This window comes from Nilaparvata lugens, chromosome 14, assembly GCF_014356525.2.
Source record: "Nilaparvata lugens isolate BPH chromosome 14, ASM1435652v1, whole genome shotgun sequence".
Taxonomy (NCBI): Eukaryota; Metazoa; Arthropoda; class Insecta; order Hemiptera; family Delphacidae; genus Nilaparvata; species Nilaparvata lugens.
This window is the reverse complement of record NC_052517.1, coordinates 13131907-13157175: the sequence shown is the minus strand read 5'-3', so window position 1 is coordinate 13157175 and position 25269 is coordinate 13131907. Positions and strand designations below refer to the sequence as shown.

At 35.5% G+C, this 25269-nt stretch overlaps 1 protein-coding gene across 4 annotated transcripts in view; it reads right to left on the bottom strand.

Annotated features, from left to right (window-relative positions):
* Positions 1 to 25269, bottom strand: part of LOC111054872 (POU domain, class 6, transcription factor 1) — a 225849-nt gene that overhangs the window by 20314 nt on the left and 180266 nt on the right. For all 4 annotated transcript variants that reach the window (XM_039440774.1, XM_039440776.1, XM_039440777.1 and 1 more), the window contains exons 3-4: positions 4266 to 4635; positions 2259 to 2384 (exon numbers count right to left, since the gene is read on the bottom strand). In XM_039440774.1, coding sequence (XP_039296708.1) covers positions 2259 to 2384; positions 4266 to 4635 — 496 coding nt within the window. The remainder of the gene's footprint in view (positions 1 to 2258; positions 2385 to 4265; positions 4636 to 25269) is intronic.

Below are 25269 nucleotides of genomic sequence, written 5' to 3'. Positions count from 1 at the left end.
GAAATAGCTGCGGAAAACAACAACTGGTGCATCAATTTTAGTTTATCGATTTTAAATTCAGCGAATTACGCCAGGCCCTCACAAACACAGGCTTTTGCCTACATGTGAGTCTCTCATAACGTAAGGGTGTATATAAATGTACTGTAACTGTACTGTACTGTATTGTACTGTACTGTACTGTACTGTACTGTACTGTACTGTACTGTAACTGTACTGTACTGTAACTGTAACTGTACTGTACTGTACTGTATCAACCTCTTCACTGTTAATAAATACGATGATTGAACACTATAGAAAGAACGTCGGTTATCTAGCACTAAAGTATGTGCTTTCATAACAAATCTAATAATTTTTGAAACAGCTTTCTACCTTAAACATAGTAAAGATTCCTATTCCATTCAAAGCATTAAACACATTTGAAAACCTTCACAGTCTCCTCCGAATAAAAACGAATTAAAAAGAGCAAACGCACATTTCACCCTACCAGTTTCCACTTGAAAAATCATCCCAGTAATCTTAATTAGGGAAAATTACCTCTGCTACGCGTATAACAGCACATACCTCTGGGCTTTCTCTCTCATCCCCTCTCTCACTCTCTTCCTATCTCTTACACACACCTTCTCCCTCTAACTCATTTCTCTCAAATGAAGATAAACTCAGCAAAAAACGTCAGAAAAATATCATTCAAATGAAAAGAGTCAAGCTTTTTGAAAGGTGTCAATTGACGCTCTTTTTCTCTCACCAGACGACTTTTTTAATCATTTTCCAACCTGGTTTTAATTTTGAAAGGTAGAAAAGATGGAATAACACTGTGCGTCCATACAGAATAAGCTGGTTTGCTTTCACACGTATTTTTCAATTAGCTGTCATGTAAATAAGGCAGCGAAAAGTGGGCGGTATGGTAGAAAAGTGAGGTTATGTTTAACTCACAAAGTTCTTTTTTGTGCTAAAAACGCTCTTTGCCAGTTATTCATCACTTCAATGGAATGAAACTCATTCACACTTTTATAATTAGGTTTCATAATAGAAGGTGTTTAGAGTAGCACATGGATGTTCAGCTTTTAAATGTGAAATGCGGTTTATTACATGTGAATGCTCACTCTAATCCTCTTTCTCTCCATGATTATGAAAAGAGTTTATACTTCACAGTTATGTTGTTTAGATTTAGATATTTCACGCATTTTGTTTATCTCAGGGCCGAATGCTAACACTACGTTTAATGCTAAACCACGTTTACTTGTAGATTTGTGAAATTTCATAATATGGAGTTTAAACGAACAGCTGACAACATTTCTCCGTTCAAACCGAGTATCTACATACGGCCCTGAGTGCCGTTTGCACAGAGTCAGTTCAAACTATAAATTTCATTTTAAACTGAATTAAATCCTTATCAATCACCTTTTTTTTGCACCCCTATTGTTTTATTCTAATTGTTTCTTGCATGTATTCATTTGTTCACTTGTATTTATCCTGCAAACGGATGAATAAATGGATTCAATTGAAGTCTCATTCGTTCCAGGGCCAGTTTTCGAGCTCGGGATTCAGCCAAGTTCCAGACTTTGGACAGCTGGAGTCAGATAGTTGGGTCTCCGAAACGGGGTGTAGTTGTAGTCCATGTTCAAATTAAATTTCGAAAAACTAGACAATTGAACACAAAATAAAATGGAGAGAAAGTAGTGTGAATCTTCAGCTACTTTGAATTATTTAGGGATAATTCATTTTGTCAAGGAAAAACGTTTCTTATAGAAATTAGAGAATAAAAACTAAGACTATGCCTCGTTTCGGAAAGCCAATTTTCTGACTCCAGCTGTTTAAAGTCTAGAACTTAGCTAAATCCCGAGCTTTGAAACCGGCCCCAAATGTGGTTAATCTTGAGTCTAAGCCACCAGCTGATTGATTCCAGTTTGAGCTTTGACTCTGCAAACGGCTCTAGATATTGAACCCTGGAACCCTGAAGTATAAATCATATTGACGAATACTATATAAGGAGTTAATAAAAACAATATAAAAACTTGTAGTACCCCTTATTTAAAAACTTAAAAATATTTTAACGGCTAGTCAAGTTGAACTTGAAAATTACCTATAATTGAAACTATTTTAAAGTTTATAATAAAAGAGGGTACTACAAGTTTTTTTCTATTAATCTGTACAAAAGTAGCCTATATAAGTGAAATTTTTTTATATAACGAATATTTTCTATTGTAATCATGAATATTCTATTACTTGTGAGTTAAAAAAGTTTATAAAATGTGACTTACCAGTAGCATTTATGCTGAGATTGAGGGGTGTGTTCAATAATTGTGAAGAATTGTGCTGTGGTGGATTAGACTGAGAGTGAAGATTTTGCAGTCCGGCCAAATTCTGTAGTCCCATGAGTCCTGCCACTAGAAATCACAAAAGATTGAACCAAATTAAATGAGAACTATATGCACTATAATAAACACTTTTTTAATCGACTATAAATAACTATATCACTTTTTGTGTAGTTGAGAAGTTGATATTGTGGTAATTATTCATATTGAATGAAAAAGACTAAGAAATATATAACTGAGAATAACCGAAACCGGTATTTCTAAGTATCAATAAATCTGTGGTTTTTGACAATTTCTTAGTCTTTTTCATTCAATATCTGTATCAAATTACATTTACATTCCTGTCTTATGTTTTTTGGCGAAATAAATATTCTAAATCGAGTCTGAAACTTGCAATCTTCTTGATTCCAATGGAAGTTCTCTCACAATTCGGAGAAAATTGAGTTTTGTAGTTATTTTTATCCTTTTGAAGTTTCCAAACACCGAGTTCTATAATATTGAATATTGATTATCGGAACCACTTGTTTATTGAAACAATTACAGATATTAGTACCGGTTGTTAAACTATTAAACTCGATAACTATGTCATTGTCTTAAATAATGAACAGTGCAAGTTGCAGATCATTTTTGAATGAATTCTAAAGTAAGGCCCACGCTATAAAGTCAGCACCTGATTGGTTAGCTTCATTTGTCTGTCATCAAACAAAGGAGATAGCTCTACCCTTTTCCAACTCCGCACCGTTGCTAAATCGTTTCCTATGGAAAAGTATGATGAACTACCAGACTATTGCGTCACAATTTTATGAACATTAAAATAATAGAAATATCTCAGTACCCTTTTTTGAATTATTTTATCACTACATTTTTCGGACATTCATGCCATTTTCAAGTGATTTAAAATAAATACTGCTGGAACAGAAAGAGACTATAAAAAATCACTAGGCCTATTAATATTGAATCATATCAAATTCACTTTATATATTAAATTTACTTCATATTGAATCATTAAAGTTATATTTTCATTTGGTGAATATCATAATACGATTGATCAACAATGAAAAAATTAATTCTATTTCAGATATACTGGAATAAGCTCTGTTCAGATCAGGCTATTTTACTCTGCAGAGCAACAGAGCTAACGACCGGAGAGTTTGTTCTCACACCAAAAACATCTGTGGATCAACAGAGCTATTTTCGCTCTGTTCTCAGTTGCACTCTGATTCCAATAGTTATATGTCTATCTAGAGTAAATAATGCCACTTTTTCTCCCTGAGGGAGAAAAAGAATTTTTCACTCTAGATATACACAACATTTTTCCTCCACCTACATTCTTATAAAAACTGCAAATAAAATAATTTTTAAAACTTACGTGACTAGTAACAATGTGTAACAGTATAACCTAAAAAGTAAACAGCTCGCTTGTAATCACAGTTCACCGCGGACTGCGCTATGCGCTATCTGTCGGCAAAAGTTGTAACAACAATGGCTGACTCCACTACAACTATGATGAAGTTCCCGTTTCAAATTTGATTAGTTAATGAGGAATATCCGTTGACTGGTGTTTTGAATAACATGGATTATGAAAAATATTTATACAATATACTGATATGAAGTTTGTAATAATTTTAGCATTCTAACATATATTTCATTATAATTATCCAGATCTAATGTCTGGTTGAGGTATTGAATTTGGTTTAATGACTACTCTATATGGTTCCGCATCTGAGCTTAGACCTTCTAACCTATTTCAAATGTAGGTTTTTTAAATAGAGATGCTTCCCATGTTATTTAAATGGAGTTACTTTTACGCTCTAGGGAGCTTTTCTGTTTCTTCCTCCCGAGGGCGAAAAAGTGACACTTTGGTATTATGTTCCAGGGAGTGAAGTAAGCACTTTAGACAGTAGGTGGAGGGAAAAGTTTTAATTATCACATTTGTTTTTAATTTTAACTCACATCCATTGAGATGATTCTGTCCTTTAGTCGCATCCAACCCCTCTCCTTTGACAGGGCTCATACTGCGCTCCCTATGTTGACGATTCCCTCCCTTCAGAGGGAGAGCCTCTCCACCCTCATCCTGCCTTCTGTCCTGAGGATGACCTTGACCTCCTTCCCTGAGCGAGTTCTCTCTGAGGAGAGACCCATCCCTGAGAGAGGAGGTATCTCTCAGGTAGCTGTCCGGTCTGACTGAGAGATTGTGTGTTCCTCCGTTTCCCCCTCTGACCGGTTGGGCGGTCAGGTCGGGGTTGGTTGGTGGTAGGGGGATGTCACCCGGTGACAGGGAGCTGCTAGTCGAGCCGGTGCACGAGGAGTCGTCATCCGATTCCTGGGGAAAGAGACAGAAAACAGAATATTAGAACTGAGTTTAACAATCTCTTCCCGACTCAGAATGACATCGGATAACGTGTTAAATTGAAAAGTTGATTATTTCGCTTGAAAGCTTTACTAGAAAACATCCTAGAAGAAGGAGGAAGATATAGTGGAGCACGAGGAGGGAGAAGAAAAGGAGGATAAAAGAAGAAGGAGATGATGGAGGAGATAAGGAGGAAGAGAATAAGGAAAAGGAAAGAGAGGGAAAATAGATTCCTATAGTGAGGTCCACGTTATAATGACAGTGGAGAAAGTTAGGAGAACAACGTTGCCGATCCTCTGTCTTGTCATTGTCTTGACAAGTTTATTGATTTATTGATTTATTGATTAACCTTTACAGGTTTATTGATCTAAAATTAAGTGTTCATTCTCGTTTAAAATAATCAATTATATTTTTGTGTAGTTGAGAAGTTGATATTGTGGTAATATATGAATGTTGATATGTAAAATTATCCACTACGAATGTAAAATTACTACATAAAAAAACTACATATGTAAAATCATTGAAGTTGATATGTGGTATTCATATTGAATGAAAAAGACTAAGAAATTGTCAAAAGCACAGATTTATTGATACTTAGAAAGACTTAGAAATACTTTGAAACGAGAGTTTTGTTTATCAGAGATTGACAATGGTGTAATAACCGAAACCAATCTTTAAGTATCAATAAATCTGTGGTTTTTGACAATTTCTTAGTCTTTTTCATTCAATCAATTATATTTTATCAAGCAAGAAATTAATTTTTTCAATAATTTCATAATGAATTTTCATAATTAAGATGAAATATTTTGTTAATCAATTATTAGTTCTACATTGTTAGAAGACGATCTGGCAGCAGAGCAAAGCGAGAAAGAGATAGCGCTATCCGCTTTGTTGAATAGAATACAATGATTGTCTTTATTTTTGACCTAGGAGTGACTATTTTATTCCAGGAGTGACTAGGTTATTTTAGACCTGAATGATAGACAAGGATAGCAATACCATCGCTAATCTAACACTGCCATTATAACGTGGACTTCACTGTAGAAGATGGTGACCAGTGAAGGAAATGCTAAAGAAGGTTTAGAAGAACAAGATTATGATGGAGAAGTGGGGGCCCATTTAATGCTTCAGAACCAGACCCAGTAAAATTATTACAAGCTCCATTAGAACCTCGGTGATGAGCACCAGTGATGAGCACCAGTATCAAACAAAGAATATTGTCGGGAAATAGAGCATACTACAGCAACATGAAGCTTCTAAAGAGCAGGCTCATCAGTAGAAGCAGCAAGCTTAAGATTTATGAAACCCTTATAAGACCTGTAGTTACCTATGGCTCTGAATCATGGACTTTGACTAAGGAAGACCAACATAATTTAAGTTTATTTGAACGAAAGGTGCTTAGAAAAGTGTACGGTCCTGTAAAAGAAGGAGAAGAGTGGAGAAGGAGAACCAATGCTGAACTTGAACTATTAATAAAAGGCCGTAGTATAGTACGCTTCATAAAGGCACAGAGACTAAGGTGGTTCGGACATATTTATAGGATGGAGGAAACCAGAATGCCAAAAATAGTGCTTAAAGAGAAGCTTCACTCAAGAAGAAAACAAGGCAGACCAAGAATTCGATGGGAAGATGAGATAAGGGATGATTTGATAAGGATGGGTTATAGAGGATGGAGAGGATTTATAATGGATAGAAACGTTTGGAGGAATGTTGTGGAGGAGGCCAAAGCCCACAATGGGCTGTAGAGCTATAACAGAAGAAGAATTAGAACCTCGGACCACCAAATACAAATCAATATTAACATCTGAAACCTGTCTATCAAAATACAATATTAGGGCAAATATACATGCATAATATAATTACTTAGACCATAGCTTAGATACACCATGAGGCTGAAGCGAGGTTATTCATTATTTCATATGAATCACATCAATGCTCCCCGTTAAACTAATTCTGACATTTCAAACTGAATTTCACCAGCTTGTAATTAGGATATCACATGTGAGATTCGTCTAAATCCTGTCAGCATTGATTGGATGGGGAACGTAGATGTTATTAGTGAAGGAATGCTGACAGATTCAAGTGAATCGGACAATAGTAATCTCAAACCTGCACATTCTGAGCTTTCTAAATGCCTGAGGCATTTAATTTACTAGCCATTGCAACTCTACCACTGCTTACGGGGAGGATCAGTCTCAACTAGTTGATTTAACGAATCCGTTTCAATAACGGAAAACTAGTTGAATCAATTGTTGAATAATAGTCTGAGTTATTTTGAGTAGAATAATGATTTGAGTTACCTGTCAATTTCTATTCCAATCAAATCTTGAATACTATAACATACATCTATGATTATCAACGAACTATAGTGAGGTTCACGTTATAATGGCAGTGGAGGAAGATAGGAGAAAAACGTTGCCGAACCTCTGTCTTGTCAATGCCTCTTCTAGACGGTAGCAGATACAGGTTTATTGATCCTATACTATTAAACGAGCAACTTCTGATTCTATATTTAGATGTTTAGATGTTTAAATGTTTGTATTTCACCGGATCTCGAAAACGGCTCTAACGATTCTCACGAAATTGAGAACATAGTAGGTTTATAATATAAAAATTCGATTGCACTAGGTCTCATCCCTGAGAAAACTCGCTGAAGGACATTAAAAGGATAATTATTATTCATCCTTGGAAAAACATCTGATAATAATTATTTCGTCGTCTGTTGGTGATGGAAGTGAGTGAGCGAGTTTATGCGTGTGGGACTATGTCAAAATTATGACTCAGCTGTTGAACTTTTGTAATCATTGTATCAGGTACTTAGTGCCGGTTGCAAAAAAGTTGGGTTATTTTCAATCCTGATTAATTCGAGTGGATTCATCTTTTTGAAATAGTCTTCTCTAATTTGGTTCATGTGAAGTTAATCAGAATTAAAATTTAACCGGCTTTTATGCAACTGGGCCTTTGTGAGGGAAATTTTCGCATTCCTCTGGGAATTAATCTCAATTTACTGTGATTAGATGGAACATTTCTGTATGAATGTTATTATAATTTCTTCTTTCGTAATACGTTTTTTATGCTTTTGTACTCCAGAGCGAAGCTCTGTCCCCTATATTGTAACATTAACTGTTCATTCTCATAATCAATTATATTTTATTGAGCAATGAATTATATTTTTCAATAATTTCATAATTAAGATGAAATATTTTGTTAATTAATTATCAATTATAAATTGTTAAAAGACGATCTGGCAACAGAGCAATGTGAGAAAGAGATAGCGCAATTCGCTTTGTTGAATGACAAACAAGGATAGCAATACCATTGCTAATCAAACACAGCCATTATAACGTGGACCACACTATAGTTATTTGAGTAGCTTTTTCATTTTATTTAAATGAACTGTTGAATATTATAACATACATCTATGATTGATCAACGAGCTAGTTGAATCAACTTTTAATTATTCTATTCTTCTCCCTCCTTTTGGTAGAGAGTTAGTGGGGAGGATATTTTTAATATTCTTCCCAAAGAATGGACATTGATATGTCCAAAGCTCCGCCAATTTATGTAGATGCATAACAATATGATTATTATCTATAGTTATTATATTACAAATTGCTTTTTCATATCATATACAGTTCAATAGTTATTTTCTTAGTCTATATTATGTAAATTCATCTATAACTTTGCTGTATTGTAAGCTATTGTATATAAGTGTATAAGCCAGTATATATTGTAATCTACATAAATAAAGTACTCAATCAATCAATCAATCAATCCTTGCCTTTTTCCCATTATTTGAGGTCGGCTTTCTTTGATCTAAAGTCTCCAGTTAGAACGATTCTGGGCTGTCTGATTTGTCAGGTCCAACGGCTTTATCGAACGAGCATTAAGCTGCATTTGAACCAAAGTTATTGACAAAATGTTAATAACTTAATCCTTATAGATTCTATTTGATTGAACGGAACTTGACAAACACATATGTTCATCATATGTATGATAAGCTATGTTCAATCTAATAAAATTTATCAGGTTTAACTTATTAACATTTTGTTAATAACTTTGGTGTAAACCCAGCTTAAGCTGCATTTACACCAAAGCTATCAACAAAATGTTAATTTTGATCCTAGTAGATTTTATTAGATTGAACATAAGTTATCATACACACATGATCATCATGTGTATGATAACTTATGTTCAATCTAATAGAATCTATAAGGATTAAGTTATTAACATTTTGTTGATAACTTTGGTGTAAACGTAGCTCTAGCAAGTTCTCACTTTCGACTTACTGAAGGCCAAAGTCTTGAATATTAGGTATTGAGGGTAAATTTTAATCGTGATTGATTCCATGAGAGCCAAGGCCTTTTTTCGAAAAATCCTTCCCTGATTGGCTCAAATGAAATTAATCACGGTTAAACTTTAACCGGATTTTGTGCAACCGGGCCTTACTCTCATGAAAACTCCGTCTATATTTCTTCTGTAATTTCACTCAACTGCTCATCTTTCATTCTTTCTCAATTCTTCAAATGCTCAATCAAATAGTTGGAAGTTAAATTTTGAAACCAGTTTCAGTTTCGTTTCGTCTACTGTTTTGTCATCAACGTCAACTAATCTCACGAACCGAATGCAAGTTCTATTTTAGCTATGAAGCCTCCAACCCAACACATAGATAATCAAAATCTGGTCAGCTCCATCATTGGATAAATACAATTAGATTGAAATTCCATCCACTATGCTCTCTCACTCTCTCACTGACTCTCCCTCTCTCTTCCTCTCTCACCACTCTCTTCCCCCTTCTCTCATTACAGAGACGTGATGGATTTGGTTTCGTGGAAGGAGATGCAATCATATTGGATAATGGTTAGATAAACCCTTTCGAGAAAATAATGTGGAGATAGATTCAGAGCTTTTTTCTGGAAATCAAAGCTTGAATTATAACAATGTATGTTGAGGCATACAAAAAACAGACCATTTTCATGAAAAACTGCACACCAAAAGTGGACTGTTAGCACAGTCAAAGCTTAAACTGAATTTAATCAGCTGTTGGCTTAAACTCAAAATTAACCACATTATAACAAACAATACAATACGGATTCAATCACTACCTCCGTGAACAAGGCCATAGTGCATTCTGGTGACGTGAGCACAGGTAGGGTTCCTACACCAATAAAAATTTGTTGATTTCAGCTGATCTATATCAGCTAGTGTTTTATTGGTGTAGGAGCCCTACCTGAGCTGACGTTACCATCAATCACCTGTCATGCACTATGGCTTTGTTTACGGAGGTAGTGATTCAATCCATTCAATCCAATTAAATGAAATTTAGTCTAAACTGTCACTGTGCAAACCAAAGACCTTAAAGATGCATAGACTCACATGCAGCGCTAGTGTCGTACTTGGAATTGAAATTCGCCATTGAGGGGGCAACTCATAAGATTATTACATACCAATGCCACCAATGTCTTTGTGATCTATAGTATTACAAATATTATATATAATTATAATATCTCGTGCTAAAATACCCCAATGGCGGCCTTCAATTTCAAGTAAGAGCTATCATTGGGAAGGCATAGGCATTGTGGGTCTATATCTATTTAAAGTCTTTGGTGCAAACGGCCCCAAGTCACAAATACAGTAGTGGAATCAACTATAGTTTTATTCATGTATTTAAGTCAGCACCTGATTGGCATTGGTTTGCTATCTTTGTCTGTCATTGGACAAAGCAATAGCTCTACTCTTTCCCAACTCTGTACAGTTGCCAAATTGTTTGTAGAGTATGTAAAGATGTAATGAACATTCAAATATTAATTTCATCTCAATTTATTATTTGTTTTCAAGTCATGGAGAATGTGTTTTTGTCATATTCATTCAATCTCAGCTGTTTGCCATGCATGAAATCAAGCCGGTAAACAGCTGTTTGCAAAACAAATAAACATATGATTCCCATCACAGCAACTGTAATGAAACTATATGATTGTTTTCTTTACAGTCGAGTATGTTTCCTAGTTTCGATATAGGAACAGAAAAATCTGGTGTGGCGCACTCACACAACTTTCCTTGCCTTTATGAAAATTGATCACCTGACGCCAGTGTTCTCGCGCATCTCAAGTCTACTTATAAACAAAGATCTTAGCCAGCTGGTAACAGGACAATAACGCTGGAGACATACGAGGTCTGCTATCTCTTCATAGTGAATCATTTGATAGAATCAACAGTTGCCAACAGTTTGCAATTGGAGAATTACATTTTCTCGAATTTCGAGCTTATTTTCAATTTTAGGTGAACATGTTACTCAACATTAATTGTAGAGATTTCCATGCTCAATCTTTTCCACTCAAATCTTTTTGTTTAAATTGTATCTGAAGCCTGATAATTAAGAATCTAAAATAAAACTTTGCATAGATGGGGCGGAGCTCCTGAAATTTTTACAGATATGGGACTTATGGCAGTTGATGAAGCTCATTAATGACTATTTTAGGTATGAATTTGATTGAAATTGTTGAAGCCGTTTTCGAGAAAATCGCGAAAAACCCTGTTTTTTACAACATTTTCTCCATTTTAGCCGTCATCTTGAATTGCATTTGATCGAAATTGTTCGTGTCGGATCATTATATTGTAAGGACCTCAAGTTCCAAATTTCAAGTCATTCCGTTAATTGGGAGATGAGATATCGTGTACACAGGCGCACATACACTCATACACACACACATACACACACACACACACACACACACACACACACACCACACACACACACACACACACACACACACACACACACACACACACACACACACACACAAAAAACCATCTCAAGCTCTCCAGGTGGAAGTTTTGTCTACTTCCACTGATTCCTGATTCGTAGTTTGTAAACTAGGTAATGTTTATAGAATGCATGTAATAACTTCAGCACAAGCAGGTAATGTTTCCTATTTCTCAATTATTCTTCTTTAGATTATTATGACAAGAATTTGTGTACGTAACTTTGACGTGAATGTATTTTGTAGTGCTGGAATGAAATTCTAGTCTCGGCTAACGCCTCGACTAGAAACATCATTTTCGCCTGCAAAAGGCGAAATATGAAACGTGAATTCTTCAACTTCTTCTTTTTCGCCTTCTTCGTTCCCCTTATCCACCACTACTTCTCCTTCTACTCTCTTTTTCATCTTCATCTCTTCACTTGTGTTCTGCTCCTTCTCCTTCTTCTTCTTCATCTTCTTCTGCCTTCTCCGCCAATTCCTCATCATCACCCTTTTTCTCCTCCTTCTCCCACCCCCCTATCACCACCTCCTCCTCCTCCTCCCTTTCTCTTTCATTTCCACTTTTTCTCCTTCTTTTTCCCCCTTCTCTACCACTACTTCATCCTTCTACTTCCTTCTTCTCCTTCTTTTTCTTCTTCTTCTTCTCTCTACTCCTCCTTCCACTTCTCCTCATCCTGCTCATCCTCCTCACCCTCCTCCTGCACCACCTCCTCCTTCTTCACCACCTCTCCCTCCTCCTCCTCCTCCTCCTCCTCCTCCTCCTCCTCCTCCTCCTCCTCCTCCTCCTCCTCCACCAACATCTCATCCCCCTTCCCCTCTTCTTTTCCTCATCATCAACTCTTCTTCTCCTTCCTTTTTACACTCTTCCTCTTCATCTTTCCCTTCTTCTTCTTCTTCTTCTTCTTCTTCTTCTTCTTCTTCTTCTTCTTCTTCTTCTTCTTCTTCTTCTTCTTCTTCTTCTTCTCTTCTTCTTCTTCACCTTCCTTCTCCTCCTTAACTGCTCCTGTTGCATCGAATGTGTTCACTCACTCACTCCCTTACTCACTCACTCTTTCCGCTGATTCAGTATATATGAGGCGGGGACGACTTTAATATTCATTTCGTCTATTTACATAAGGCTTTCGACTGCTTTCGACTCCCCGTTCAGGTCCGGGATTAAAATATGATTAATAAACATTATTAATGCGTACAATGGCAGCGTGAACGGGGAGCCGAAGCGGTTTAGAGCCGCGATTGCATATATAATATCAGCCAGCCGCACCTCACTACACAAAGGAAACCCACGGGGTGTCACAGGGTTCCCTCCACAGCACCGATCCTCTTCCTAATATATAAGATAGTCAGGGTGCAGAGGGCAATGCGGGGTGCAGAAGGTTATGAAGGTAATAGTTGATTTGGAGTGTTGAATTGATTCGAAATCAGGTTGAATCAACTAGTTCGTTTCAGGTTGTTGATTCGTTTCGTTTATGGGTGATTTCTTTCGACTAGTTGAAAGTCAAAAGAGCAGAGATAAACGTTGAATTGTAATTGAGATGATTGTCAGGGTGCAGATGATAATGAAGGTAATAGTTGATTTGGAGAGTGTTGAGTTGGTTTGAGAACAGGTTGAATCAACTAGTTCGTTTCAGGTAACTAGTTTGAAGTCAACAGAATAAAATTGTAGGTTTTACCATAGAGAAAAAAAGATAGTTGTCAGGGTGTTGAGTTGGTTCGTAATCAGGTTGAATTAACTAGTTTGTCTCAGGTTATTGATTCGTTTCGTTTCTGGTTGATTTCTTTTTACTAGTTGAAAGTCAAAAGAGCAGAGATAAAAAACTGTAGACTCGCTGTCCGCTATGGCTTCGTGAAGAATGAGATTTCTATCAAGAGATTATCAGTTTGGTGTAAGGGTAAGCATTCCTGACTAGCAATTAGGAGGTACCGGGTTCGATTCCCAGACTGGCAAATAATTTTTGGATACTAGCACTCATCAATGGATTTTCATAACGGCAAGGAGAGTTGTGTGAGTGCGTACACCAGATTTTTATTATATGATTCAACAAAGCTAAAATGAGAGAAATTTGAAGAAAAATAGTTGAAAGGGAAGTAATGGAAGACGAGGAACAAAGAGCAGGATAGGAAGACTGAGAGGAAGCAGAAGAGAAAGGAGAAGTGGGATGGCTGACAGGAGATTGTAAATAGATAGATAGATAGATATATTTATTGATAATTGTTACTAGGCTGTTGCCTATGGTAACATTTACAAAAATTGACAATAAAATTAAATCGAACTTAAGAGATAAATAATAATTATTTAACAGTTCTGCACTAGTATTGATCAATTACAAATATCGAAGAAAATAATATAGTATATTATATTAAGCTATCAACATTATACTAGATCACATTAGCAATACTGGAGGAAAGAAAAGTTGTTATTTGCATCCATGTGGAATGAAACTTATCATGAAAGTATGCCATGAAATGTTAAACTTCATAATACAATACAATAGAGAGTAGATGGAATAGGTAAGAAATAAACTATGAATGTGGTCCTATTACAAAACATTATGATCAGACTTTTAATAAAAAAGAAAAGAAGTAATATATCATGGAATGAGAGCATGAATGCACCAAACCCTGCCAATCATAATGACCTTATGCTAAGGTATCATTTATCAATGATGACAGAAGCCTCGATTTAAACAAATAGAAGCTTGGTGAGAAAATTAACTCAGGTGAAAGATTGTTCCTCAGTCGGGATGCTACTACAGTAAAAGAGGAAAGAGTAAATAGAGAGAATTAAGGGGAAGAATGATAGAAGGAAGAAGAAGAAGGAGAAGGAGGAAGGAGAAGAAGACAGAAGAAGAAGAAGAAGAAGAAGAAGAAGAGAAGAAGAAGAAGAAGAAGAAGAAGAAGAAGGAGAAGAACAAGAAGAAGACAAGAAAGAAGATAAAGAAGGAAGTGGTAGAGTACCGATTGGAGAACGGAATAGGGTACCAAAGGGTGTACCATCGGTTACCTAGAGGGGTGACTAGTTCAGGGTGGGGGGGGGTTTAAGGAGGAGGTCCTATACCCCCCACCACGGAGTATGTAAATTGGAAACAGCTAAATACATGTCTACGTGTGATTAACTCTTCCAATTGCCTCGTGTGGAGCGAATACAGATGCCTCGGCAAGCCTTATTTAAATGTAAATGAGCTTCATTTTGCAATATTAATGTCCTCTCCCTCCTCCCCCCTCCACCCTCTCACTTGCTCCCTGGCTTTATCGATGTCTCGCTTTTGCGCTGGTTGGTTTGTGTAACTCCTTCCTACAGTTGACAAGATTCGATACAGGTTGAAAGCACTCGCTCTCTCTCTTTTATCTATTCTTCAATTCTCTATCGTTCCTCTCTAACTCCCTTCCTCATTTTCTTTCCCTCTCCCAGTCATTATTATAGTTCAATATTTTATAAACTCATGTTATTTTAATTATCCACTGCATACTGCTGTATATTACTGAAAGTTGATTACCCTGATCTACTTTCAGCCTACTTCATTTTATTAATCAATAATTTGATCTTATCTACCTATATAATTATTTTACTCTATCAATTTTCTGTTTTTTTTCTCTTAAATATTTATATTAATTGAAACTTTTACAATATTTCCATTAATAAATAAATCCTTAGTTTAATTAATTAAATTAACGTTTTGGTAGAGAGTTAGTGGGGAGGATATTTTTAATATTCTTTCCGAAGAATGGACATTGATATGTCCAAAGCTCCGCCAATTTATGTAGATGCATAACAATTTAATTATTATCTATAGTTATTATATTACAAATCACTTTTTCATATCATATACAGTTCAATAATTATTATTTTTCTTAGTCTGTATTATGTAAATTCATCTATAATTTTGCTGTATTGTAAGCTATTGTATATAAGTGTATAAGCCAGTATATATTGTAATCTACATAAATAAAGTACTCAAATCAATCAATCAATCAATCTATCTATTCTTCAATTCTCTATCGTTCCTCTCTAACTCCCTTTCTCATTTTCTTTCCCTCTCACAGTCACTCTCTCTTTCTACGGTTAAGTGCTGAAGGGCAGGGTATCCTTGATACCCTCTCTGAGAATGGACTTCTTAAGGTCCAAATTTCACCGTTTCATGTACAAACATTATTATAACAAAAACACTTATTGACATGGGCTACTTTTAAATTAATAAAACAAAATAAATCTTATAGCACCCTTTATTCTTTAAAAAACTTTAAAATAGTTGAAATATTTGTTAGTTAAAAATAGTTGAACTATTTTAAAGTTTTTTAAAGAATAAAGGGTGCTATAAGATTTAGTACTATCTGATAGATTTATAGATAGAATTATAGATTCTAACTATATAGAATTATAGATTTAGTAAAATATTATTATGAAATATACGAAATGTAGTAGTGTTATAATGATAAAGCAAAATAAATATTATAGCACCCTTTATTCTATTGAATAGTTGAACTATTATATTAAGGGTTGAACTATTATATAAAAAGTATACTATATATCAAGGGTGCTATAAGATTTATTTTGTTTCATTATTTTAACACTACTACATTTCCTATATTTCGTAACTTTTCTTGCTCTATTGTAGAACTCATTAGTTTAATATGATTCACCATGATCGAGAAGGAGGAGAAGGAGGAGAAGGAGGAGAAGGAGGAGAAGGAGGAGAAGGAGGAGAAGGAGGAAGGAGGAGAAGGAGGAGAAGGAGGAGAAGGAGGAGAAGGAGGAGAAGGAGGAGAAGGAGGAGAAGGAGGAGAAGGAGGAGAAGGAGGAGAAGGAGGAGAAGGAGGAGAAGGAGGAGAAGGATGAGAAGGAGGAGAAGGAGCAGAAGGAGGAGAGGGAGGAGAAGGAGGAGATGGAGGAGAAGGAGGAGAAGTAGGAGAAGGAGAAGAAGCATAAGGATAAAAAGCATTTAGACAATTTCCATCGTTTTTCCATCTTGATATCATCATGCAAATCTTTCAAGTTCCACTAGATTTGAAGAGTTTGAGGTAGATTTTGAAAGTAAAATTGAAAGTTGAAAATTGAAAAAGGTGGCGCTGCAAGTCAAATTGTCTGAATAAGTTTATATCATTTACAAACTTGAGGAGATCTAAGATAAATTATCAAGAGCTGTTCAAGAAGTTCAAGAATAACTGAGAAGAAAGAATCAAAATTTGTTGAAGTGGAATCAACTGGGAGGAATTTAAATAGCAAGAGAGGATTAAAAGTTATAAGTTTTACCATGGAATCTTCCATTGTTGGAACTATGTGGATTATCATAAATTGAATCAAGTATTCGATCAAGATATTCAAGTATAAAATACTATAGAAAGGATGAATTTCCTTCTACATTTCATGTTGCTATCAAAATTGAAGTGAAGGTGTGGAAATTTATCTATTCATTCATCTATATATTGATAGATGCAATATCATTCTGAACTATGAATGATTGAGAATGGAACAACAGGCTTGAAGCACACAAATGTTCCTTTCCCAAATTTGGATAGAAATTGTCCAAAAATAGGCAATAATAATCACTTCATTCATAAGTTTTGTCCAAAATTGAAAGGGAAAATAAACTTTCCATGAGAAAAAGTAAGGTGGGAAACAAGTAGTGTTCAAAAGCAAGAGAAGGAGAATAATTGGAAGGAGAATAAAGTTGGATGTGCAACAAAAATGCAAAACAGACCCAACTTGAACGGGCACGGTTTTCATCTAAACACTTGAAAAAAACCCTCAAAACTTGAAGAAATGTTTATTTTGTCCTCATTTCAAACACCCAACAGCGCATGCTGTTTATATTCTCTGTATTTTTTTGCCTTTTTCTGGCTGAAATGCTCCAAAGAATACAAAATCATCCTTGCTTCAATGATCACTGGAAAGCCAAACATGTATGGATAAAGTCATACTATGACTTTATAAAGTAATGTTATGTATGTGTACCACAGTCTGATACATATATACTGTACATATACATAAGGAACATATACATATAGAACATATACATATGGAACATATATACTGTATAATATATGTATAGAAAGGTCACGCTGTTAACGATAGTTATAGCTAGATTCACTTCGAACTGTCAGCATTAGTTGTATGGAAAGTGTAAGTGCTATTCATGAGGAATTCTGACAGTATATCGTCAACCTCTCGATAAGGTTACAATATACACATATATATTTATAAAATCACTCCACTTTTTTGGGCTACTTTATCAGAACTAATAAAAACATGAAGTAGGCCTACTCTTCTATTTAAACAGCTTGAAACTTCAAGGGCCGGTTTCCGAGCTCGGGATTTAGCTTAGTTCTAGACTCTAAACAGCTGGAGTCAGAGAATTGGCTTTCTGAAATGGGGCGTAATCGTAGTCATAGACAAAGTCACGTTTAAATTAAATTTAGAAAAAAATAGAAAATTGGATACAAAATAAAATAAAGAGAAAATAGTGTAAAGTTCCATTCATTTTGAATTATTTAGGATTGTTTCATTTTGTTAAGGAGAAGCTTTTCCACTTGTGGACATGGGAAAATGAAGATTTATTTTGCTGTAACTATTTACTGCGACTACGCCCCGTTTTGGATAGCCAATTTTCTGACTCCAGCTGTTTAAAGTCTAAAACTCAAGCTGGGTTTCCCTTTGTGCGTAAATGTCGTCGTCGACCAAGACAGGAAGAGAATCTCAGAATGGTAGATTTTAATTTGTCTCATAACCTAAAAGATTATGTTCAGTTATGTTTTGAAAGGGCAGGTTGAACTTATACTTTTTATACTTTGAAATGGCAATATGTTGATATTATTGGACATTTTTAATTATTTAATAATAAAGACAAATGATGGAAAGTTATTTGATCAGCTATATTAGCACTTTTGAAATTTGGACAATATGAATACCAACAATGCTTGTCGTCGTCGACTGCGGAAAATTACGCACAAACGAAAATGCACATTTAGCTGAATCCCGAGCTCGGAAACCGTCCCTCAAGTTTCAAATTACTAGTTTCGGCCTACTTTAGCAATTTTTTCAAGTTTATATGCAAGAATGAACAAGTTTATATTCGATAATGTATGTTCATATGATTCATTTATTTCTTATTCATTGTTTTCTGAAATAATTCAATTTATATTTTTTATGTTTTAAATAAAAGGGTACGTAATGTTTTTATATTGATTTTATTAATTTTACATTTATATTTGTGTGCCAATCGAGTATGAACAATATATGATATTAGATAAATACTATTAGAACAATATATGAAGATAGATAGATAAATGACTTTTATTTACACTTTACAATAAAAGTGATGTGGGCAACAATACATGGCTTACAATGATAATGTAAGAAAAACCTTGGAGAGATTTCAGAACCCTGCTGAACACCAAAAATGGAGTCGCATGAAAACAAAAATAGAAATTTGTGAATGAGGGTTTTGTGTTTTGGGACGGAGTTCTGATGTGTTTATGTGAGATATGAAGGGTTTCTGTGTTTTGGGACCAAATTTGGGCGTGTTTATGTATGGAGATGAATGGGCAGACCCTCAATAGAAGACATTTTGTTGATTTTGAAGAAGCATTTGAATGAATGCTTGATTTTTTGATGATAGACATATTGTTGATTTGAGGAGAGCGTTTGAAAGTACAGTTTCAGGACAAGGTTATTAAACTTTTGAGGCGTTTCAGGTGATAATTAAAAATTGTGAAATAGTTTGGATAAAGAAGTGAAAATGGAAAAACTAGTTGGAAATGGTAGAAGAAGAAATCTCCATTCTTGATAAGAGATTGTACAACAAACAATCCTGATTAAGTATCCTGAACATATTTCTGAACACTTCATAGAGTCTGACTGACTCCAATTGTTTATGTTGATATTATTAATTAATTCATTTATTTATAAATTTATACATACAATATCATTGTCAACTGTGAATGATTAAGAAAGGAACAAAAGGCTTAAATCCCAAAACTGTTCCTTTCCCACTTTTGGATAGAAATTGTCAAAAATAGGTTATGTTTATCACTTCATGAGCTTCGTCCAATTTTGAGTCCAAAATATAATTATATAAACTTGGAATTAAGAATGTGTGTACTGAGTGAACTAGAGTCTATTCTCCTCTCTCTCATTCTCTAACTCTCTCTCCGTGTCACACCCGGTCGTGTGTTGATGGGAGTGATATTATTTTATATCAATTATTATTAAACGAAAATCCGAATTAAATGCTGTGGATTGAATTTTCGTTTAATGATAATTTTCAATTCATTAGCATTTGAATAATATAGCAATATCTCAGTAATTTCCATCTATAGTTATTTTACATCCTTTTCAGTTAATCGACAATAAGTATTTGTTGAAACATCGCCTCTAACTATCAAGTAACATTACAATATTATATTATCGTTATTCTAATTGCATTCAATCTTTATTCATATTGAATTATTTTTATACTTTGTGAAATTCATTGAATAATAATTAGCAATACCGTCATTTAATGTAAATTAGTTTATAAACCAGTAAATATTGTAACATACCTATAAAGAACTCTAATCACTCTCTCTCTCTGGCACTCTCTCTTTCTCTGACACTCTCACTCTCCCCAGAATTGTGATAGAGGGTTGAGTGTAAGAGAGGGCCGGCTGCAACCTAACTTCGCCCACCTAGGTTTTGTATAAAGGCAGCTAATCAATCAATCAATCAATCAATCGATCTCTCTGACTCTCTCTCCCTTGTAACTGCATGAATACATAACAAAATACACTTCCTCTCCCTACTGCAACATACATAAATAAATAACTCTAATCTAATCTAATCCCTGACACTTTCTCTTAGACTCTCTCTCTGACTCTCTTTCTCTCTATCAGACCCTCTCTCTCTTTCTCTCTCTTTCATTTTCTTTTTCTACGGTTAAGTGCTAAGGGGGAGGGTATCCTTGATTAGGTCCAAACTTCACCGTTTCATGTGAAAACATTACAGTAGTACTTCAACTTCTGCATATTTCATCATTTTTCTTGCTCAATATTATTGTAGAACTCATTAGTTTAATATGATTCACCATGTTATTTTACCGCTACTGGTATTTATTTCCAACGCTAGAACGTAAGTTGAATTATGTTTTGTTAAACACATGAAATAGGAATCTGAATCTTCCCTGTAACTGCATGAATACATAACTAAATACACTTTCTCTCTCTATTGCAACATACATAAATAAATAACTCTAATCTAATCTAATCCCTGACGATCTCTCCCAGACACTCTCTCTCTCTCAAACTCTCTCTCTCTCACACACTGATTCTTTCACTCTTTCTCCTTCTATTCCACCCCACATCAGAACCAAACACACACACAATCCAATATTCCAACTTATCTTTCACATAAACAGAAAACAGAGAAGTCGCCATTGTCATTTGCAGCGATCCCACTTCACTTTTTATGCGGATATTTTTTGCAACCCTTGCACCAGAAAAAAGCAAAACCGTAGAAAAAATCACTGATCAGAAGTCCAATGCTGGGGTCCATGTGTATATGTGCACTTTTTCGATTCTCTTTTAACTCTCCCTCTACCTACGTCCGTTCCTCATCAATATTCCTACCTCCTCGTCTTCCTCCTCCTCGTCCTCCTCCTCCTCCTCCTCCTCCTCCTCCTTGTCCTCCTCCTCGACCTCCTCCTCCTCCTTCTCCTCCTCCACCTCCACCTCCTCCACCTCATCCTGATCCTTATTCACCACCTCATCTCCTCCCGCTAATCGACCTCCTCCTCCTCCTACTCATCCTTCGCCTCTTCCTCCTCATTCTCATCCTACTCCTCCTCCTCCTCCTCCTCTTTCTCCTCCCGATGATCCTTAATTATCTCCTCCTGATCTTCCTCCTATTCACCTCCATCATCACTTTCTCCCTCTTCATCTTCTCCTCTTAATCATCTATTCCTTATACTTCTCCTTTACCTTACCATTCTTCTCCACCTTCTCACCTACTTCTTATCACCATCTCCTCCCCCACCACAAGCATCCGCCTTCCTCATCCTCCTACTTCTCTATCACCTTCTTCTCCTCCACTTCTTCCTCTTCCTCTTCTCTTCTGCACCTTTTCCTTTCCTCCTACTCCTCACTATTCATAATTCTTTTCTTCATCATCATTCTTGTCTTTTTCGGCATTTTATTCTTACGATTTTGCTTTGTTTTCCAATTTCCTACACTTTTTGTTCTTCTTTCCCCTAATTTTCTTGTTCTCCCCCTCTTCATCACTGGATTTTCTGATCTGCTTCTCCTCCTCCTCCTTCTTTCCAGGTTTTTCAGTGTTTGTCTGATTCTTCTACTTCTTCATTGATGCAACGAACATTTTTTCTTGTAAATCAAATGGTCATAAATATACTGTATTTCTAGTTCGGTTTCTGCTTCTTCTTCTTCTCCTTCTTCTTCTTCTTCTTCTTCTTCTTCTTCTTCTTCTCTTCTTCTTCTTCTTCTTCTTCTTCTTCTTCTTCTTCTTCTTCTTCTTCTTCTTTTCTTCTTCTTCGTCGTCTCCTTCTCCTTCTTCTCCTTTCCTCATTCCTCCTCCTTATTCTTCGTCTTCTCATTTCACCTTTTCCTCTTCTTTCTACTATTCTTTTTGTCCTACTCGTACTCCTCCTCCTCTTCCCCCTCCTCTTACTTCCTCCTCACCACATCCTCTTTTTCCTCCTCCTTCTTCCCCCTCCCATCCTGCTCCTCCTCAACCTCCTCCTCCACCCCTTCCACCTCCTTCCCTTCCTCCTCCTCCCCTTCCACCACCTTCTCTTCCCCCTCTCACCAACATCCTCCTTCTCCTCCTCCTCCTCCTAATCAAGTCACCATTGTTTCATTTCCTCGTCTGCCTGATTTTAAAAGCAGAAAAGAGAACAGAGAGAGAGAGAGAGGGAGAGAGTGTGTGAGAGAAAACCAGAAACGATTGTGAATTGTAAATGGAAGTTTTTGGTGCGGCAAAAAAAAACGTTCGCTATTTTTAACGTTTGCTGTTGATATGCCAATCTGGACTTACGTAGAATAAAAGGGTCCGCATGTAAGGGGAAGAAGGGTATAATACCAATGAGAAAGTATTGACGTATTTCTGATATTGCTTTTTGTGAATTCACTTTTTTGGTCAGTTTTGCTCTCTTCCAACTCGATTACCAATTTCTCTCAAACCTATGGTGGGATTTTTTGTGTAGTTGAGAAGCTGATATTGTGGTAATTATTCATATTGAATGAAAAAGACTAAGAAGTTGTCAAAAAACCACTGATTTATTGATACTTAGAAAGACCGGTTTCGGTTATTATACCATTGTCAATCTCTGATAAACTAAAACTAAATACAAGAGCAGCAGAATTTATACTAGTAGGCGTGTACTGCTATTGGTCGAAGGCATGAACGCCTGCCATTGGCCTAGCTAGACAGTCTCCTCCCACTCAACGGTGTGACAAAATGGCGACTCAAGAAAGAATTTCTAGAGGCTTTAGAAATAACAAGAGTAATTAGGAAAATTCCCAGTATAGTTCAAATGACCAGATTCATTTCAACCAATACAACACTAAGAATTTAGTTTTATCATAAAATTGTAAGCATACATTAGTCGATAGTTTTTCCATTTACATATTTGTTTTATTATCTTTCACACTTGTTTTCTTGGTTCTTATTTTGTACTGGAAGTAATTTTATTATGGCGATTCTGTTGCTTAAGCCGCCATTTTGTCACACCGTTGAGTGAGAGGAGACTGTCTAGCTAGGCCAATGGCAGGCGTTCATGCCCTCGACCAATAGCAGTACTCGCCTACTGGTATAAATTCTGCTGCTCTTGTATTTAGTTTTAGTTTATCAGAGATTGACAATGGTGTAATAACCGAAACCGGTCTTTCTAATTATCAATAAATCAGTGGTTTTTTGACAATTTCTTAGTCTTTTTCATTCAATATGGTGAGATTCATTCTATCTAGTCAGCACCTGATTAACATTGTTCTGCTGTCCTTGTCTATTATCCTTGTATCATCTTCATATCACCTTCGTATCATGTATCATCTTTGTATCATCATCTTCTTATAGAGAGGTCCACGTTATAAAGACATTACCCGATCAACATTGGTCTTCTATCTTTGTTTCTCATTGAACAAATCAGATAGTCCATCTTTTTCCACCCTTGAATCGTTGCGCACCAAATTGCAAGTCGTTTGTAGACATGTAGAATTTAAATAAACTAGGAGATATTCAATCTTAATTATGGAAATACATTATTACATTGAATCACGGAGGGATTCATTTTCTTGTTATAACTTCTCTATTCAAAAGTGAATAAACAAAGGAATACATCTTAAAAAGCAGATACAATATCGTTTCCCAATCTCTAAATTGTGTTCCCTATAGGTTACTTTGTGTGCGGACAAATAGTTATTTAAGATATAATTCATCATTTTGACAAGAAACATCTATAATGAGGTCCACGTTATAATGGCAGTGGATAAAGATAGGAGAACAGCGTTGCCGAGTCTCTGCCTTGATTAATCATATTTATACATTGTTAAAAACATATTTGGCGACATTGAAGAGCTGAAAAAGGATAGTGCTACCTGCTTTGTCGAATGATAAACAAGGATAGCAGCACCAATGTTAATCAAACAATGCCATTATAATGTGGACCTCACTTTATCAATATCATTTCGGAATGATATTATGTTTGTGATATAATATTCATCATCTTCCTTAATAATAGAGGGAAGAATTATAGGCTTATACACGTACGTGATAGGAAATCCACGAATGACGCATCATAATGTCTCAACTACTCAACTGATTAACTTGACATTTTGCATATAGATTCATCATTTACCGAGGATGGTTATAGGCCTATTCGAAATTTTTCAGGATTTCATTATGTCAGGTTTTCAGTTTGTCAGGTTTGATCATAGGAAATCCATGAATGACGCATCATCACGTCTCAACCACTCAACTGATAACTTGACATTTTGGATATAGATTCATCATTTACCGAGGATGGTTATAGGCCTATTCTAAATTTTTCAGGATTTCATCATGTCAGGTTTTCAGTTTGTCAAGTTTGATCATAGGAAATCCATGAATGACGCATCATCACGTCTCAACCACTCAACTGATAACTTGACATTTTGGATATAGATTCATCATTTACCGAGGATGGTTATAGGCCTATTCTAAATTTTTCAGGATTTCATCATGTCAGGTTTTCAGTTTATCAAGTTTGATCAAGTTGAACCCTTGCGAGCACGGGCTATCTGCTAGTTATTAATCATACATATTGGATCACATGAAATTTACCGGGAAAGCTTGAATCAAGTTATCCACTGTAGAGGGCTGGTAACTGGAAATTGGCAACTCCGTCCTTTCATTTTTACTGACTCTATTATGTAAATTTCACTATATTATGATATTTCCATCCTGTATATTAAAATTCTACATATTACAATGTATTATATATATTCTACATACATTACAATAACTGCATCTCACCCTGCAAACTCACTGTGTTTTTTACTTTGCTTGCCCTATTACCATAGGTAAGGAAAGTATTGCTCTCCAAAAAAAATTAAGGTACCCTAGTTTCAAGTTTTCTATACATTTAAAGGTCCCCTGAGTCTAAAAACATGATTTTTTTCGTTGAATTCCACCATATCATGTTCTTTTCACTTTTATTTGAAAATTTTCTTGAATGAAGATTTGATTCCAATTCCAATCCGACTTAATCTTTTATATATTTAATAGAGAGATAAAATCTGATCATCACAAACAGATTTAAAACTGCATCTCACCGTGCAAAAAATCAAATTCGAACCAAACAGTAATTTTCTACAACCCACTCTCAAA